At 36.7% G+C, this 18,319-nt stretch overlaps 2 protein-coding genes across 2 annotated transcripts; both read right to left on the minus strand.

Moving 5' to 3' along the window:
- Positions 1-7,739: 7,739 nt before the first annotated feature.
- On the minus strand, positions 7,740-12,655 carry foxf2a (forkhead box F2a). Its single transcript, XM_079613193.1, has 2 exons — positions 10,845-12,655; positions 7,740-8,666 (listed from the first exon to the last, which is right to left on the minus strand). The coding sequence occupies exons 1-2, from the start codon at positions 11,836-11,838 to the stop codon at positions 8,497-8,499; spliced, it is 1,164 nt and encodes a 387-aa protein (XP_079469319.1). The 5' UTR covers positions 11,839-12,655; the 3' UTR covers positions 7,740-8,496.
- A 3,296-nt stretch (positions 12,656-15,951) lies between these two features.
- Positions 15,952-18,106, minus strand: foxq1a (forkhead box Q1a). Its single transcript, XM_079613767.1, has one exon. The coding sequence runs from the start codon at positions 17,791-17,793 to the stop codon at positions 16,927-16,929; it is 867 nt and encodes a 288-aa protein (XP_079469893.1). The 5' UTR covers positions 17,794-18,106; the 3' UTR covers positions 15,952-16,926.
- Positions 18,107-18,319: the final 213 nt, after the last annotated feature.

Genomic DNA, 18,319 nt, shown 5'->3' on the forward strand with positions numbered 1-18,319 from the left:
CATTTTGTGCTACAAGAGACTTTTTTAGCACTGCAGGATTTGGATAAATTGAATTCTCTTAATGATAACTTCAATGGTGCTGGTGAATCCACAACAGATCTTGGTATGGATTTAATTAAAGGTAGGATATCTGGCAGTGTAGCCATACTGTGGAAAAAAAACTTAGATTCATTGGTAAAGGTGGTTAGATTGGATGTTAATTGGTGTATTGCAATACAGATTACATATCAAGATAAGAAATGTATCATTCTAAATGTGTATACACCTTACGAATGTCATCAGAATGAAGATGAGTATTTAAATAGATTAGCTTTTATTGGTTCTTTTATTGAAAGCACTGTTACGTCATTTTATGTATAGATTTATCTGCCGACTTAATGCTTCTAAAAATTAAATTATTGTGAGTTTATCAAATTTAAGGGTTAGTACTACACGGTATCAGTCGAAGCTGTGGAGACACTGGTACTGGTGTATTTTGTAACTCTGTTCACGAAATTGTACGGTTGTAATGGATTGTATGGGTTGTATGTTGTTTAATGTCTTTTTTTGATATATATATTTTTTTTATTGGACTTTGAGTCTGTAATAAAGTTTGATTGATTGATTGATTGATTGATTGATTGATTGATTAATGTAAAAATTATTAAATTTCTTATCCAAAATATCAATACATCCAATAAAAAAATATAATAATTATAATGGAGATGTGTTTTCTCAAGGTGAAGCAATATGAACATCATTGCTATTTAGCAAATCTAAAACAGAATTAATTCCCTTATCAAACCATTCTTTTTTTTTTAAATATAGTCTTGTACTTAGATAAAATATATTGGTTATTAAACAGTATATGCATGAGTGTGGAGATAAATTATGTTTAAAGGCTAATTTCCAAGCTTCTAGCAATTGCTAATTAAAAATGTACAGTTTAATGGGAAGTTACGATAGCAGCATTTATACAATTAATAAAAAACATATAGAATTCTCCTGGGCCAAACTATGTTTTATCCAACTGATTTTAAAAATTATATTAAGGGTACTGAAATCAAGAGCAATAAGTCTGACAATGGTTTGAAATTATTATAATTTTTTTTACATATTCAGTCCTGTTTTTCAAAATAAACTTAAATAAGCCTCTATCAATATCTGAGCACGTTAAGCAGATTTTTTGCTTTGTGTAAACACTTAGATTCAACCCTTTCCGATGGACATTTGCTAATTAAAATACCATGATATTTTACTGTTTGTTTAATCTTAATGCCACATACATCTTAGTGTCAGAATTAATTGTCATGAGAAAGGCCAGAGGCAATTGAGAACAATACGTTCAGAGGTCACTCTTCGCGTGCGGCCGTTACCTTTTATAAAGTTTTAAATCTAGATATTTTTCCTACAAAAACTATAGTGGAAGTTATCAAGTGCCCTCATTCAATCCCCCAAGGCACTACAATGATGAGTGTACAATCAATGTACCCCCAACGGCTAAAGAATACCCATAATGCACTGTTAGAGTCACACGCTGAATGAAGTCCCGCATCTGACCAGAAGATGGCGCCCACTGCTGAATCATCCATCTGTTTGTTTTTATTTATTTATTTTATTTATTTATTTAATCAGGGACAGTACACATTTTAAGTACATAACAATATGTAAAATGTGCCAGATTTAGCCAACACTTGCTAATTTTAATCCGTTGTCCCTTTTACAGGTTGATGTTAAGGACATACAAAAATGATAAAAAATTCTATAGAATAGAAGAATATCTATAAATGTTCACAATTTTGATTCAACATTAACCATATTTTCAGCTTTTTTGAGAAACCACAAAGACTTGCTATTTGTTGTATTTCTTTCAACTCCGTTAGAAGTCTATTCCAATCATGTGTTCCTCTAAAAGCCAAAGATAGCTGACCAAAAGTAGTTCTCCTTTGTGGTACCTTACTATCACCCCTAATACCAGCTTGTGTATACCATCCTGTTATCTGATGAACATAATCCTTAAAAACAGGGGGAGCAAGGCCATTTAGAATCTTAAAAACAAGTACCAGTTCAGCGTATTGAATCAAATGTTCCCAACTTAAAAGGGAATACTTGGCTAAAATACTGCAATGATGAAAACTATTTGGCTTTTTATGACTTACATGTCTTTGTCCAGGTAGTCATATACAGTATGTAATATGTGGAACAATCATAGAGTTCATAAATAAGACTGCTGCTTCTATTGTCAAGCTATTTCTAATAAATCTAAAATATATTGCTAAATAAAATTTCACTGTTTATCACTTTCTTCACATGCTTTTTAAAAGAAAGCTGAGAATCTATTATTATTATAAAATATTTCAAATTCAGGTGCTACCTCAAGTTTCTGTCCCTGGATGAATACTTCTGCTTTTGCATCATGATCTGGCCTTTTAGAAAAAAACATACAAACAGTTTGTTTTATATTTAGAGATAAACATGATTTAACAAGCCATTGTGAAACCAGATCCATGGTATCAGTCAATATTTGTGTCGCCTGTTTTTTACTTTTCGCATGTACATACAGGACAACATCATCTGCATACATTTGACAAATAACATCTGGAGGACAAACATTTGGTAAATCATTTACATACATACTAAACAACAATGGACCCAAAACAGAACCTTGTGGAACTCCAATAATCTCGATATTCTGATGTTGCATTTATAACTCTTACACACTGTTTTCTATTTTTTAAATATAATTTGAACCACATAATGGCCTCAGTCGAAAAAAATAAATTAAATAACCTAAAGAGTAGAATATCTTGATTTACAGTTTCAAAAGCTTCCTTAAAATACAAAAACACACCACCAACTACACCTACTTTGTCCATCTTAGATTTGATATTTCCCAGTATGAAACAGTTGGCAGTTTCTGTAGATTATCTAATGTCTTTCTAAAACCAAATTGCATAGCGTGAAGAGATAACACACTATTATTGAGATATGTAATCACTTGCTCTGTTACCTATTTTTCAGCAACTTTAGACATTTTTCAGCAACTTTAGACATTACAGGAAGAATACTTATTGGTCTATAATTACTTAGTTCTACACAATTTCCAGATTTAACAATTTGTGTAATTACTCCATATTTCCATGCAGAGGGAAAATTGCATTACTGATAAATCAATAACCTGAGTTAGTGGTCCTATGAGTAATTCTTTATGAGTTTCTTTTTTTTAAATGGAATCTAATCCATATTTATCTCTAGCTCTAGAATTTTTAAGATAACTTATTATTCTGTCAACTTTTGTGTTAGACACCTGCTTAAGAGTAATATCAGCCACTGTAATACGTGGAATCTCTGGACAAAGGGACTTAGAGAGAACACTTACTGTCTCCACAAAATAATTGTTAAAAGTATTTGCCATCATACCATGATCACTAATACATTTTCCTTCTAACTCAAGTTCTATATTTCGCACTGATCTTTTATAATTTCCTATTAAATTTCTCAAAATTTTCCATTTTTTTATTACCTTTTCCTTCCTCTATTATAGACATAATATACAGTAGCTTTTGCTTTTTAAATTTCACTTATTACTTTATTTATTAAAATTCCATAATCCATTACACGTATTTCATCCTAGATTTAAGAAACTGCTTCAATGCATAATCTCTCTGTTTCATAAGTGACAAGATATTTTCATTTAACCACGGTATACAATGTTGCTTCCTCTGTCTACTTTTAACTTGCCTCATAAACCATCTACAATATTTTTAATAATATCTATTAAAACATTTAAATCTTTTTCTGTACAATTATGAGATAAATGGTCTTCCCAATTTGTGTCTTCTAATGCCTTTTTTAGATTATTAAATTAACTTTTTGGTATTCTAAAATTACATATTTTTCTATTTAAAGCTTGATAACTAAACTTCTTTTTTGTAAATTTCCTATAAGTGTTAAATTATGGTCAGACAATCATGTAATCATATTATTTTGTCCACTCTGTTACGGTTTTGTCCAACTTATTACTGTTTTGTCCACCCTGTTATTGATTTGTCCAAACTGTTACTGTTTTGGCCACCCTTTAACGGTTTTGTCCACCCTGTTATTGATTTGTCCAAACTGTTACTGTTTTGGCCACCCTTTAACGGTTTTGTCCACCCTGTTATTGATTTGTCCAAACTGTTACTGTTTTGTCCACCCTGTTATTGTTTTGTCCACCCTGTTATTGATTTGTCCAAACTGTTACTGTTTCGTCCACCCTGTTATTGATTTGTCCAAACTGTTATTGTTTTGTCCACCCTGTTATTGTTTTGTCCACCCTGTTAAGCTTCTTTTTTTTTTCAATATTCTCATAAAATACACAAAAACATACTAATACTTATGTGTAAATTTAAATGTTACTGGTGTATCAATAATGCAGTAAACAAAAATGCCTTTTAGGCATTTGTATTTGAAAAGGAAAAATGTAAAATGATGCGTTTCTGAGAAAGTAAGTACAATGCAAATATTTGTATTTTCTGATAATTTATTAACTGATATGCTTTTAAATGGTCAAAGGTACATCATAAATTTGAATCATAATTATTTTAAATGTTGGTAATTTAATAGGTTGGACATTTTTGATCTTCCATTTCATTTATTTTGTTTAATAAATGGTTACATTTATTTACCCTGAGCTTGACCAAAATTAATTTTCAAATGTTTTACATCACCCTATCATGATTACACAGCAATGTATTATAAAAATTGAGTTTGATTATCTATTTTATGATGGCGATAAAGGCACATAATACCAGGAATGACCCAATATTATACAGGTAGACATATATTCCTTTTTAAGTGATTATTAAATTGTTTAATTAAGGTTTATACATAGTTTCCTTGACAGATTTCAAGATAAATAGTTTCATCTTACTAGTGCAGCAGCCAGTTTCCTAAGTTTCAAATACATATTAAACAGCAAGCACAAACTATACAAAAGCGTCAGCCCTTCCGGCGCACTCATTGTCCGAATTCACTCACTTGTTTTCATTCACTCCTTCAAGTGAACTATATTAGTGGACCAATGTAGGGAATAGTGAATGAGGGGTTGCTTTCAAACACAGCCCTATAGTGTTTGAGATGGGAGGTTACATTTTTTTATTGAAGATTAGGAGTGCACATTAATAAAAAAATAATAATAATGATAACGTGGTCATAAAAACTGCAACATTCTGTAATAAAATAAGAATTGTCCATTTTGATTTCATGGTGACTGTAAATACAATTTTTTTGTATATATTTGTCCTCATATCTATTTTGTTTTATTTTTTTATATCTGTATGTTATATTTGTATGTCTTTGTAAAGTCATAATTTTGTTTATAATATAATATAATATATTATATTATATTATATTATAATATAATATTGTTTTGACCTGTTTGCAATATTTAATATTTAATACAATATTCCATTTATTTTTCTTAGTGTGATTTTTGGTGAATTGTATTAAAACCAGTTACCAGGGTCATGACCCCGAAATATTATAGAATAATTATTATGAATTATAATAACAGTTTATGGATAAGTCTGGGCGCTCGAGCGTACAGCTGCAGGGACCAGATTGCAACTATAGGCTACTTGTTCCGGCCGGTAGGTGGGTCTGTCAGCCGGCAGATTCAACAAGTTCAATAACTGAGTCAAAGGCCTCACCATTCAATCAGAGTCCTGTGGAAAGGACAATTGACGAAAACACCTTTTGTAATGACAGTTACAGTAATAAGCTACTGTAGTAAACCCATGTTTAATTTTCGTAAAGGAAGAACAGTCACAAATTTCCCATTTATGCAGATGTTTTTTTTTTTTTTTTTTTTTTTTTTTTACTACAGCAAATGCTCATCACACATAACCACAGTCTAAATTCACTCCATTAATTAGTCGTTATCCTTTATTTCGGGGAGCTTCACATTAGTCTACCGGTTTGAATGTTTATTTAGTCATATTTTGTTATTTGGTGTGTGAAGGAAACTTCCGACGATGGCGATATTTCAGCAGAAACAGCTGGCAGTGAGACGAGTTACATAAGACATTGCCCTTTCCTCTTTAAACGTGAAGAACGTGATAAAGAAAAAGTTTTCATTGAGTGTCCGCTGTGGCGCGTCCGTAAGCATTGACCTCTTTAGCGACCGTGTTCACTCTGATCAACTGAAATGAACATGACAACTGCAGAAAACAGCCTGATTCGCAACTCTGGCCCTCGAGGTCCACTTTAACTCCAACTATAACCAAACACACCTGAACAAGCTAATCAAGGCTACTAAAGTATTAGCTTTATTGTTTATTCAAGTTCATTGCGTCATTGAATGGCTATTTCCATCTACTGAATTATAATTTGTAATGAATTGACATGCAGATCAGCAGACACGGTGTTTATACTTTTGACTACGGTTACTAAAGAATACAGTAAGAACATTAAAGCCGTTTCAAACTGTAGAGGCAAGTACGTTTTACTAAAAGCGTTCTACATTTTTTCACTTAGAAAACTTGCGTTATTCTTTAGAACGCTTTATTTTTTAGAACGCATTGCTGTTATGTTTGAATATGTTTCTGTTTGAATTCTGTTTGAATATGCTTATGCAAGGCTTTAAATTCATGCACTTTTTAAAAAGTAAAATTGTATCAAAGAATTATTTGGAAAAAATAGCCTAGCACTAGTAAAATAATTTTAGTTAACCGTAAAGTAGTGTAATACTTTTTAAGAGTTATATCCTAAAACATGGACGTTTTTTTGCAGTATACTAAGGTAATAAATGTACATTTATGTGATAGTAATTATATTATTATAAAAAAAGATTAGGGTTAGACGACTGAAGTGTTATTATTTGACAAAGGATTATTTTGATGTTTTTTTTTTGTTTTGTTTTTTATCAGAGAGGACCATTTTTTAATATTAGAAAAAGTTTCGTTTTAGTTGTGTATGATCTTGAGAAAAAAAAGAATGTAGGCCTACACAATCATATTTTCTAATTAGGCTGAAACATAATTTAAGGGTTATTTAATTATTATGAATTATGACTTACATAGTATTTGATGTAACAGTAGATGGCGACATTGCACCATGTTAAACTTCAGTAGTTCTGCGAGTAGGCCTACATATGAGCAGAGGAAACCTGCACACGCTTTTTTATCTCTATTCGTTCTTAATAATAATAATAATATAATAATGATAATAATTCATTATATAGCGCTTTTCTCGGCACTCAAAGCGCTTTACATAGAAGGGGGGTCTCCTCAACCACCAATCTCTTCTCGTTGATCATTAATAATCAAATTCAGATAAGAATTTCCCCCCGCTTTTATTTGATTGTTATTGATTTTATGGCACTAAGATTCTGTGCTAAAGTTTATTGAGATCGAATTGAGAAATTTTCGTTTTATTTATAATTTGTAGGCTATGCTTCGTTTAGAATGCGCCTTCGATCGAGTTTTACCAAATTACTGCGATTATATTGGTGAAAGTTTGGTCGAAATTGTGACATTGTTTGTCAGAGTTATGTTGTCTTAACTGTCGTAACCCAGTTTCATCGTTTATTATCTCTACTGTAGGCCTATCCGTTTTTACCTGTTTATTTGTACAACAAACCAAGAAGGACGTTTTCTTTTCTCCTGAAGTGCGTATTTGTGAAGAAGCCAGTTATTTTTATTTCTAAAATGTACTTTTAAAGGCAATTGCATAAATAAATAAAATGAACAGAAATATTGCTGGTTCAAATATTTTTTGCGGGGTTTTTTTATCCAAACAAACAAATAACTCATTTAAATATTAAGCAATACATGAATAAATACACTTACTGATTTTGAGAATACATCGTTTTATTGTACTGTACATAACTGTTTTTGTCAACTTGTTAAACTACTAAAAGTGCAATCATTATTATTCTATGATGGTTTCCGTAGGACTCTTTCCTTTTACACAAGAAATGACCCACAGATCCACACAATCACCCCTGGACATATAAGAGGTGGGAAAAGAAACACACATAAGATTTAGACAAAATAAGATGATTTGTGTTGAAGTGGGTTTGTGACACGCATCAAATCCCACACACTGAATTCTGTCACTTCTGTATTTCGCGCGCGGTGTCGCTGAGTGCATCTAAAATAAGTTTCGTTTTACTACGACTTTATTATGCTGTTATTGAACATATACCCCTCTCATCCCCATTGCAAATGTGCTCAATTCATAAAAAAGACTATTGATTATGGACTGGGATAAACCCGTTTTTCGTGTCTCCTTTTTTTTTTTTGCAGAAGTTTCGAGGTTTTTCCAAGATAGTAAATATATTTCTTAAACTTTCCATCACTCCCTCTGGAGTCCTCAGTTCCGATCAGTTCATTTCTTCCTTCATGGTTTCTCTCAGTGAGATCATTTGTTCTTCGTCGATAACTGGTGTGCATCAAGCACCCACACACACACACACACACACATAATCTCGTCATTTCCGAGCTCAGTCCGTACGTGAGGATTTATGATTTGAAATTACATAACGCATGGCTTGACATCTTGACAGACTCCCTGGTGATGGTGCAGCTGATGGTGATAGTAGGATCCACTGCTGGAGGGATGAAACGATGTGATGCCGTTGAAGTTCAGCACAAAGTCTTTTCTGTCACACACTGGCGATGAGTGGCTTTGGTATCGAGACATTCCTGCTGACGAAAATCAAAGACAATTATTCATATATCGCCAACGAAAGTAGGCTTGCAATCTTCTTAGAAGTGCATGCTTTCTCTGTCAGTTTACAGCAATTTCATATTATGTTTAGAAGACGTGCTTTTTATCCACACAAACGATGTATTCTATGGTCATTTCAACGCCTTTTCAGTCTTTAAAGAACAATGGCAATGTTTATATATATATATATACATATTTGTAAATTAAGAATAATATTATTTAAAATTTAAATGATATTAAATTGCTGTTCAAACAATATCCAATTCCCTCTTTTCTTTGTTTCAACGGATTATTAGAATTTTAGAAATGATTAATTTTCTTATCATAACCATTTTTAAAAACATATTTTTGGGTCACCTGAACCGAAGCATCGCATATAATACAGTCCGAACCTATCTACCTCTTTAGTTAAAAAAATAAATAAAGGTTATTTACTGGCATTGATGGTTCCATGAAGAACATTAATGGAATATTTCTATTACACAAAAGGATCTTTACAGTGGAAACCGGTTCTTTAGAATTATATATATTATTATTATTTTTATTTATTTTTTATGGTCTTCACTCTAAAGAAAATTCGTCCTCTCTTTAGAACTGATCACTGAAAGGTTCTCTGGGGAACCCAAAATGGTTCTTCTATTGCATTCTGCGAAAACCTTCTTTTGGAACGTGTTTTTTAAAGAGTGGGTATTCATTACCAATCCACTGGCAAAGGCGGCATTGTTTTCGTAACCTTAAGAAATGATTGGGGGAAAAACGCACTGAGGCCTTCTGCGTCAGACATTTGCTATTTTCCTAATTAGACTGTTTCTCCTAAACAGAATTGCAGGAAAATCCACTTCTTAATTGCCACGCACAAACTTTAATTCAGAACATCGGGCCCGAAACACGTATGCTAAAAAATGTTAGGCCTCTGAAAAGAATTGACTTATACTTTTACTACTTTGAGGGAATAAAAACAAGAATGATTGTACAGTACGTGATTCGTGGCCTTTTCAAATACAATTTAGTATTATTTTTGTAAATTAATATGGATGAATTGGTTATAAGGGAAACAATAATTGTGATAGAAATGTATAGCCTATTTAAAAACACTTATGAAGTGCTTCGATATGCAATGCTACATTGACACATCGAGAAATAATATGAGTAAATTGTTCAAACGCGCTGCTTTACAAGCCTACAAAACATGATTTAAGATCGATTTGCGTGATTCAATTGTGTGGTATTTAGTCAGGCTTTCTTTAAAGGAGAATGTATTTAAGAAAAACACTTTTAAGGAAAAAGTTGGTTACACTTTATTTGGTGTATTTGTTACACTGTAATTATACATGTAAGTACCGAGTAATGTTAAGTAACTACACTGTAAAAAAATATATATGATCAATAAGTTATGACATGTTTTTACATTGCTGTAACTCATCAAAATAAGTTAAGCTATTTTCAACTTTTCTATAAGTTAAACAAGATTCAACTCGTTTTTGAAAAGCCAGTTGAATGTAATTTAAGTTGAAATAAATTAAACATCCAAGTTGATTCTACTTAAAAATTGAAGGCAGCATTTTTTTTTCTTTTTTTTTTTTACAGTATAGGCCTACACGGATTAGGGTTTTGTTTGATTTGGTTTAGGGTTAGTTGCTTGTAATTATGCATAATTTATTTAAATAGTTACTACATGTAACAAGGACTCTGTAAGATAAAGCCTGATATATGTATACATATTTTTTTTTAATAACAGCAGGTACCAGTGCACTGTAAAAAAAATTGCTGCGATTATTTAGCACAACTTAAAATCCAACATTGTTTCAACTTTAAAAAGTATGTGTTCAAGCTTGACTTAAAATATTAAGTTTAGTTAACTTAAGTTTAGTTTGGTTAAGTTGGATATTTAAGTTATCTCAACAAATTTTAACTAATCGCAGCCACATTTTTTACAGTGTGGCATAGGTTTGATTTTGAAATTGGTGGGGACGGGGACATATATTTTAAGGTTTGATCGAAATTATTGCTATAGGATATATCAGTGTCACTGGATATTGGTAGGGACACGTCCCTAGCGTCCCTACTAAATTCTACGCCCCTGCCAGGTACATAAATCCTGATGAACTTTATATGCGTGTATTAAAGCGAGCGTGTGTGCAGTGGCGCTTCACCTGAGATGTCGGCCGAGTCTCTGCCGTTGTGATGCAGATAGCTTTGCTCCAGAGAGCCGTACGGAGGCATGCTCGAGTGTAATCCAGAGGAGGTCGGGCTGCTGGAGGTCAGTGGCTGCTGTTTAATGTAAGGAGACACTCCTGATGAAGCCCAGTGTGCCGAGGCGGTTCCATACGGCGAGTGGCACTCCAGAGAGCCGCTCATGGCCGCCGGGGGCGAGTGAAGCGGGCTGTTGCTGCTGTCCGGCCCGTACTCGCCGTTAGAAGCGACTTGACACGCCGTCATGTACGTGGAGCCCGGACTCGATGACATGTGTGAGACATGATGCCCTGCACTGAGGCCATCGTAACCCGTGTGGACGCCAGGCACCGCGTTGGTCATCATGTCCAGGTTATAGCCGTTGGCGTGGCAAGCCAGAGACGAGGAGGGCGACTGGAAGTCAAAGTTCTGCGGCAGCATTGAAGCCCCGAAGCCGATCCCGTTCATCATGCGGTACATGGGTTTGAGAGCCTGGCACTTCCTTCGGAAACCGCGGGGCCTGCGACGAAAAGAGCCCTCCTCGAACATGAACTCGCTCCCGGGGTCGATCGTCCAATAATGGCCTTTACCCGGCCGGCCGAGGCCCTTGGGAAGTTTGATGAAACATTCGTTGAGAGACAAATTGTGTCTGACGGAATTTTTCCAGCCCTGGTAGGAACCCCTAAAGAACGGGAAGCGCGCCTGGAGGAACTGATAGATTTCACTCAGCGTCAGCCTTTTGGTCGGAGAGCTCTGTATCGCCATGACTATAAGAGCAATGTAGGAGTAAGGTGGCTTTTCAGGGCGTCTCATGCCCGAGTTGGACTTTTTGCCTTTGGTGCCGGTCGCAGTCGTGCTCTCCAGTGCGGTCTGTGTGCTCTGCAGCGCCGAGTGCATCGCGCCGCTGGACGCCGGGCTGGATCTGAGGGGAGGCGGCGGGTCAAGCTGCTGTTGCTGAGGGCTTTCCGTCGTCATTGCTAAAGCCTTGCAGCTGAATGGATGTAAAACGACGGGGTCAGTCTTTTAAAAAAAGGGGGGGGAGGAAAGAGTCAAACGCACCCCAGACTAGAAAAGAAAAGAGAAAACGATAGGTACTCCAAGAAAATCTCTGTTAAAAGCCTGCAGTGACTCCTCTTCAAGGCGGCCGAGGTCAGTGCGCCACAACTGTGCTCTGCTCGCAGGACGCGCTCCTCGCTGAAGCCACCAGCTGTGTGTCGCCAGGATAGCGACCCCTCCTTAGTCTCTTGGTGGCCATCGTGAAGACTAATCCTTTAAGAGAAGGAAACTCAATGCTCCAGAGTCCTCTGGCGCAAAGACGTGCGGCCAAACAAAACGCGACCACCTATCAATTCGTAAATCTCTCTCTGCCCCCTAGATCCCCACTAAATTCCTCCCAAGAAATCTCCTCAAACTGTGGAGACCCACCCCTTTCCATGTCTGGCATGCCTCCAGCTATCGGTCTGGCAGGAGGCTGTGCAGAGTCCGAGTGGAGAGACTCCCCACCTCCCCTCTGACAACCTAAATACACGCAATAACGCCATTTATCAAGCCTAGTCCGACATTTCAATCAACAGCGCCACACGCCAAACACCGGGGCGAACGCTGTCAGACCTCCAGTAATTAATGGCGTGTTTTGGTGAGAGTTCTGGCACTAATAGATGGGAGGTTGAAATAGGAACGCACTTCTTGAGAGTATTGCTCACGCGTTTGACCAACGAAAGAACAGCCGGATAACGTGCGAAGTAAAGGTTCGTTGCTTCGCCAAAGAGAGAAGAATGTGAGCGCGTAAGGCAGTGACCTGGTTGAGCATCTCGTCAAGTTAAGCATGATGGGGGTGGGCGAAAAAAGTCCCTCTCCAAGTGTATACAAGTTCTTGTAAAGGGCTGTTCTGGATAAATGATTTTGACATGAGTGGAAGCAGGCTTTTTCCATCAGCCGCTGCGCCAGTGCTCGGATACCACACACAGCGCAGTGTCAGTTTACCGTCCCGGACCCCGATCATCCCCCCTGAGAGGACGACTAATTAATTGTGGAAAGTGAGCTTAATTGGCCATACGAAAAAAAACTTCAACATCCATGATTAGCGTGAAAGAAAAACACATAAAAAAGTCGCTGGACTTCATTTTTTAATGATTTAATTAATAATTTTCAATAAAATCGATATCGATTTATAATATAAAAATAATAGTAAGGGCACAACGGGGCTTAAAGGCAAACCTTAACATGATAATAAACAGCTGGCTGACTTTTCCAGTTGTTGACGTGAAGTGAGATTCAGATGATAAATATAATTTATTAAGTTGGCCCACCTTAGAGATAATCACCATATTTACAATTAAACTATCCTATTTAAAAAGTATTAATCATATCATATAAAAAAATATATTGTTAATATTGTAAAGCTATATTAAATTAGGGATCGTCTTCAATGCTATCAGAATCTTTACTTTTCAAAATAATTTTGTTTCTGTACTTTTTAAGCTAAATATATTTTTAAATTAACTTATTTTAATGACAGTAGGCCTATATTTATTGAACAAAAACGAATTCTTTTATTTATCAAAATAAACAGAAAACAGTAAAAACTTTGCTAAAGTGATTGTTTTGAACATGTATTTTAGCTAAAGTGTATTGCATATTTAGGGCAAAAGGACACCTCGTGCATTTAAGATTTTTAAACAAGCTAACAAACAACTTTTATGATTTATTTTTAATACAAACACATATTTAATCTGCAATTGTACACTATGGTAATAGTGAAAAGCCCATTATTTCTTAATTATTGTGTCTTGCACCCCGACAGCAGGAGCGCTTTTTACCCCAAATACCATCTTTTTACATATTCTTCCTTTATTGAAAAACTGCTGCTTTAATTAGCTTGAACAAAACTCAAAATCATTAGCAAGACCTTTGTCTCAAAATACATTCAATAATTTTAGCGGTACTTAAATCTACACCATTAAAAAGAATCCACGTGCATCTTGAAAAGCGGGTGTTTAGGAAAGCGCAGCGGCAAGTTTGTGTGCCATCTAGTGGTTTAGAGGAAAATCAAATCAAATGTACCTTTTACCCTGGTGCGCCTTTAGCCCTGTTGTACCATCCATAATAATAATAATAATAAAAACATGTTTCATGCTTTATATTATTTAAGTAGACGGTTCTATAATTAACGAATTCTGTTTTATTATCATTACACGTAACAATGATTATTTATAACACATTTCCGTGTGTATATTTACTTAGGTGTAAACTAATCTATTCCGGTGAAAGCCTCTTAAAGTTGAAACTTTAGGCCAACACCACAGTTTGTCTTTTTTTCCCCCTCTTCTTCGTGATTACAGGCGCACTAATGCTGCGATTCCGAAGGCAATTTTCACAACCATGCCTCATAGGCAGAAACAAGCAGCCTCACATCTTTATCAAAGACAACAAAAGGATGTGAAGATAAAATCAGCCCTCGTCATAACAATAAGGGTAAAGAAAATAATCGCCCTCAAAAAATCCCCGGCAACATCAAACCCGCTGTCCCTGCTGCGTTCAGGATGCGCGCTTGGCTTGGAGAAACCGTGCTCGGTGCAAAAGAAAAATACGTGAAAGACTTTGAAGGTTTAACGCCGGAGACCCTCGTTGTTGCACTAGCCTGCTGGATTCCTCTACTGTTGTTCGTGACCTTTACACCGAAGCTGTCTCTGAGGCCGACTGGCACTGGCAGAGATGTCGATATTAGAGGTTTTTTACTCTCCGCGTGACAGGGGGACGGATATTTGCTGTTCTGGACAGAAAATATAAATATTGAATTGCTAAATATATCTGTGTCCGCTCTCGGGGAAACTCGGCGAGGAAAAAAACAAAGCTCTGAGTTCTCGAGGCGCCTGCGAATGACGAATGTTTCTCCCCCTCGCGAGCCCGACAACTGCAGCAATTGTTTAAGTTTCAATCAAACAAATAAACTGCATGATAATAACAAAGATTGCGCTCTTTGGGGAATTGATGACGTGCGTTTTAATTTTCCCTGCATCTTCATTTTGATATGTTTTTTTGTTGTTGTAAGGAAACACATGGATAGGCCTACCTATTTAAAAAAATGTAGTCCACAATCTTTTATAATATAATATAATTTGTCCATGTGAATATGAATGAGATTTGATTTTAATAACCCTGATTCTCGTTGTGTAGGCTAGTAGACGATACTGTAGGCCTACACTGTATCCTGTAGGTTGCAGTATCGTCTCTCCAGCCCTTTATACGCCATTAGTGGCAACAGGCCTTGTCAGTTTGATTGGTTGTAATGACTTTCTCATTGACGTCATAGAAGTTGAGGTCGATTTTTTTTTTTTTTTTTTTTTTTACTTTGCCAGGAGGTGGTTGTCTGATGAGTGTTGCAGACATAACATGATGTCAATTTAAGTTATTTTAATAACGACATTTGTGACTCATTTATTTAGTGTAAATAGGAACTAGTAGTGCTCAGTGAATGCTATCCATCTATCTATCCATCTATCTATAATTGTTGAATGTCATAAATATGTAATGTCTATAGGCTACTATATATCATATGGATATGTATCTCTACATATTGTCACAGCACTATAATGTTTTTTTTGTGTGTTTTTTTTTGCACAAACAAAATAATTACGTATACGTCACTGTCTTATATTTAGGCTTTTTCTTATTTTTTCCGATCCTTGTGAGCTGCTAAACTTTCGTTGTTTTAATGACAAGAACAATAAATATATATATGATTCTATTCTATTGTACTCTACTCTATAAAGGACACAAATATATGAAAATGTTATTCTTGGGTTATCCATCCTCCTGCGCACGCGAATGTTAATATTCACTTTTTTTAGGCTACTCCTTTAACTTATTAATTCGCCATTTGATCGTGCATTTGATATCACAGTTCCCCAAATCCTGCTATTAAAACGATCTGCTTTTCAGGGAAATTGTATATCTATTGATCTATCTATTGAGACGTGTCCATTGTCCCAAAACAAAGTAAAAAAAACCCCCAACTAACAATAATAAGATGATCAAACTACTGCTATTATTACTAATAAGAAGAACACGATGATTTTGTTTAACAGGATGAAAAGTGTTTAAGAGGCAGGCTTGTAAAGCAAAAACAAGGACATATTCAGATTTACAAATTAAGCGTTATGGCTTTTAATATGTTAGTAAATCACTGTACTCGGCCTTCAAATCTGAGTCGTGTCATCTTATCTTCAGGACCGTGGACAGCTCGTGTGGGACTTTCCCACCGTGCATCCTGCCGGGATTTTATATTGATTTTCTTTTATTAATATTCACAGCTGCCGCAAAATGAAGCTGATTTATCTTGTTTTGTTGTCCTTCACCAAAGTCTCAAAATTGCCACGCTCTCAAAGTGCTCAGCTATTAATACTGTACAAGTTTAAAGGATTTGGGAAGTGTGGAAACAAAAGTATGAAAACTATTGCTATAACCCTCACTGGTTATTGCAAACATTAAAATATTTTACATTTATGAACATTTTATGATGATTCGTGAAAATGTAGGCTTCTATTTGCACACATGACAGAATTCATAGAATATATTTAAAAAACATCTGGCGATAAAATCATTGACTGATAGGAATCAATTCGTGTTCAATTTTAAAGCATGTTTTATTATTCAATATAAAATGTGCATGCATTCTGTCAGTAAAATAGTAAACATTAATTCCAGTTAACGAGATTGACGCAGGAGCCTCACTTTCATCATAAATGAGTTTGTCTCTCGAATAGCAAATCTGAAATGAACACAAGTATCATATTTAACTTTCATAATAATCTTTTGAGGCGCCTGGTTCAACACACTTAAAGTCAAATAAATACATTGAAAACAACATAGAACAACACAACCGTTCAGTAGCACAAAAAAATAGTATATTAAATAGTTCACAACTTTTTCTTTTCACTCCTTTTCATTTTGCATAATCAAAGGCGATTTATGCAGGCGGATGAAATGTGTTTTGCAAAAATGTCTGTGCCAAGCCACGAGTGCTCAGAAAGTGCCGAAGTTCCCCACCCTAGACCAGCAATATTATGACAACAAATACTCAATCCTGAACGGGCTGTACGCGGGCACGGGTGTGTGCGGGATCGAGAGGCACTCGGATGGGGGCAGGAAAGGGAAAAAGTCCCGCTGGTGACGGTAGCTGATCGCAGGGTTCTCGGGAGACCCGTAGGATCGGATAGGGGAGCCCCGCATGACATAGGGCATCATGTCCACTCCCCCCTGCCAGGTGTCAGGTTTGTGAACAGGGCGTTCCTCCTTCCTGAAAGGTCGGCTGAGGATGCTGTCAATGGCGAAAGAGCTCGTGAACTTGACGCTGGAAGGAGGCGTCGCGATAGAGTCCCTGCATGTGTCCCCTACAGCAGCTTGGCTCGGCCCCTCTGGCTCCTTGCCGGTTTTTTTGCTGATGCGCTTTCTCCTCCGACGAAACACTCCGTCCGCGAAGGTGTACTCGCTGTGCGGGTTCAGCATCCAATAGTTGTCCTTTCCCCACGGCCTGGAGGGATCCCGCAGCACCTTCAGAAAGCAGTCGTTCAGGGACAGATTGTGCCGCACTGAGTTCCTCCAGCCGGTGTAGGTGCCTCTAAAAAACGGGAACTTTTTCATGAGGTAGTCATTGATTTCAGCCAAAGTGAGACGGCCTGAGTCCGAGTCCCGGATGGCCATGGCGATGAGAGCGATGTAAGAGTACGGGGGCTTGGGTCTCCGCGTATAGGGCTTGGCTTTGCTCTCGGCGCCCGGAGGAACAGGTGCGGGACTGTGCGCCACGCAGTCTCCATCCGAGCCCAGCTCGTCCTCCGCGGACATCGGCGACGGGACGCTGCCCTCGGCGTCGCTGCACAGCTCCACGGGCTTGGAGTCGTAGTGACCCCCGCAGAAAACTTCCAGTTTCATTCTGTGACAGTATTAACTGTTCGCGCAAAAGCCGCTCTGCTGAAAAAAGTTCCCCCAAAAAAAGCGCTCTTATAGCCACGCGCGCTGTCAAACACAATCCCGAGTGTGAGAGTGACAGGAGCTGTACCTGCTGAAGATAAAGCACTTCACATCCCGAGCGCGCGCTCAGCTGTCTAATATAGCAGCTCACCTCCGGGTAAGCCTACAGGGGGCGGGGCCTCGGGAGCTGACTTTAAGTCTTAAAAAAATCTTAAATATTACAAAAACACTCAAGGATCATGCACACCCTGTTTTGAAATAAAGCGTTCGACAAACATCGCTTTTAGACTCGTGATGAATTGCTTTGTTGATGTGAAACGGGTTTCGTCACTGTAAGGTGGGTTCACCTGCGTCTTTGCTCACCTTTACTCCACGCACTCCCAGAGGAGTTTCACTTCGGGAAACCAGGTGGCGTGCGTTTATCAGACATCACACACCTTGTGCGCAGAGCAGTCAAAGAAAACCTGAGGATGCAGTACAGTCTTTA

The sequence above is a fragment of the Phoxinus phoxinus genome (assembly GCF_949152265.1).
Source record: "Phoxinus phoxinus genome assembly, chromosome: 5".
Taxonomy (NCBI): domain Eukaryota; kingdom Metazoa; phylum Chordata; class Actinopteri; order Cypriniformes; family Leuciscidae; genus Phoxinus; species Phoxinus phoxinus.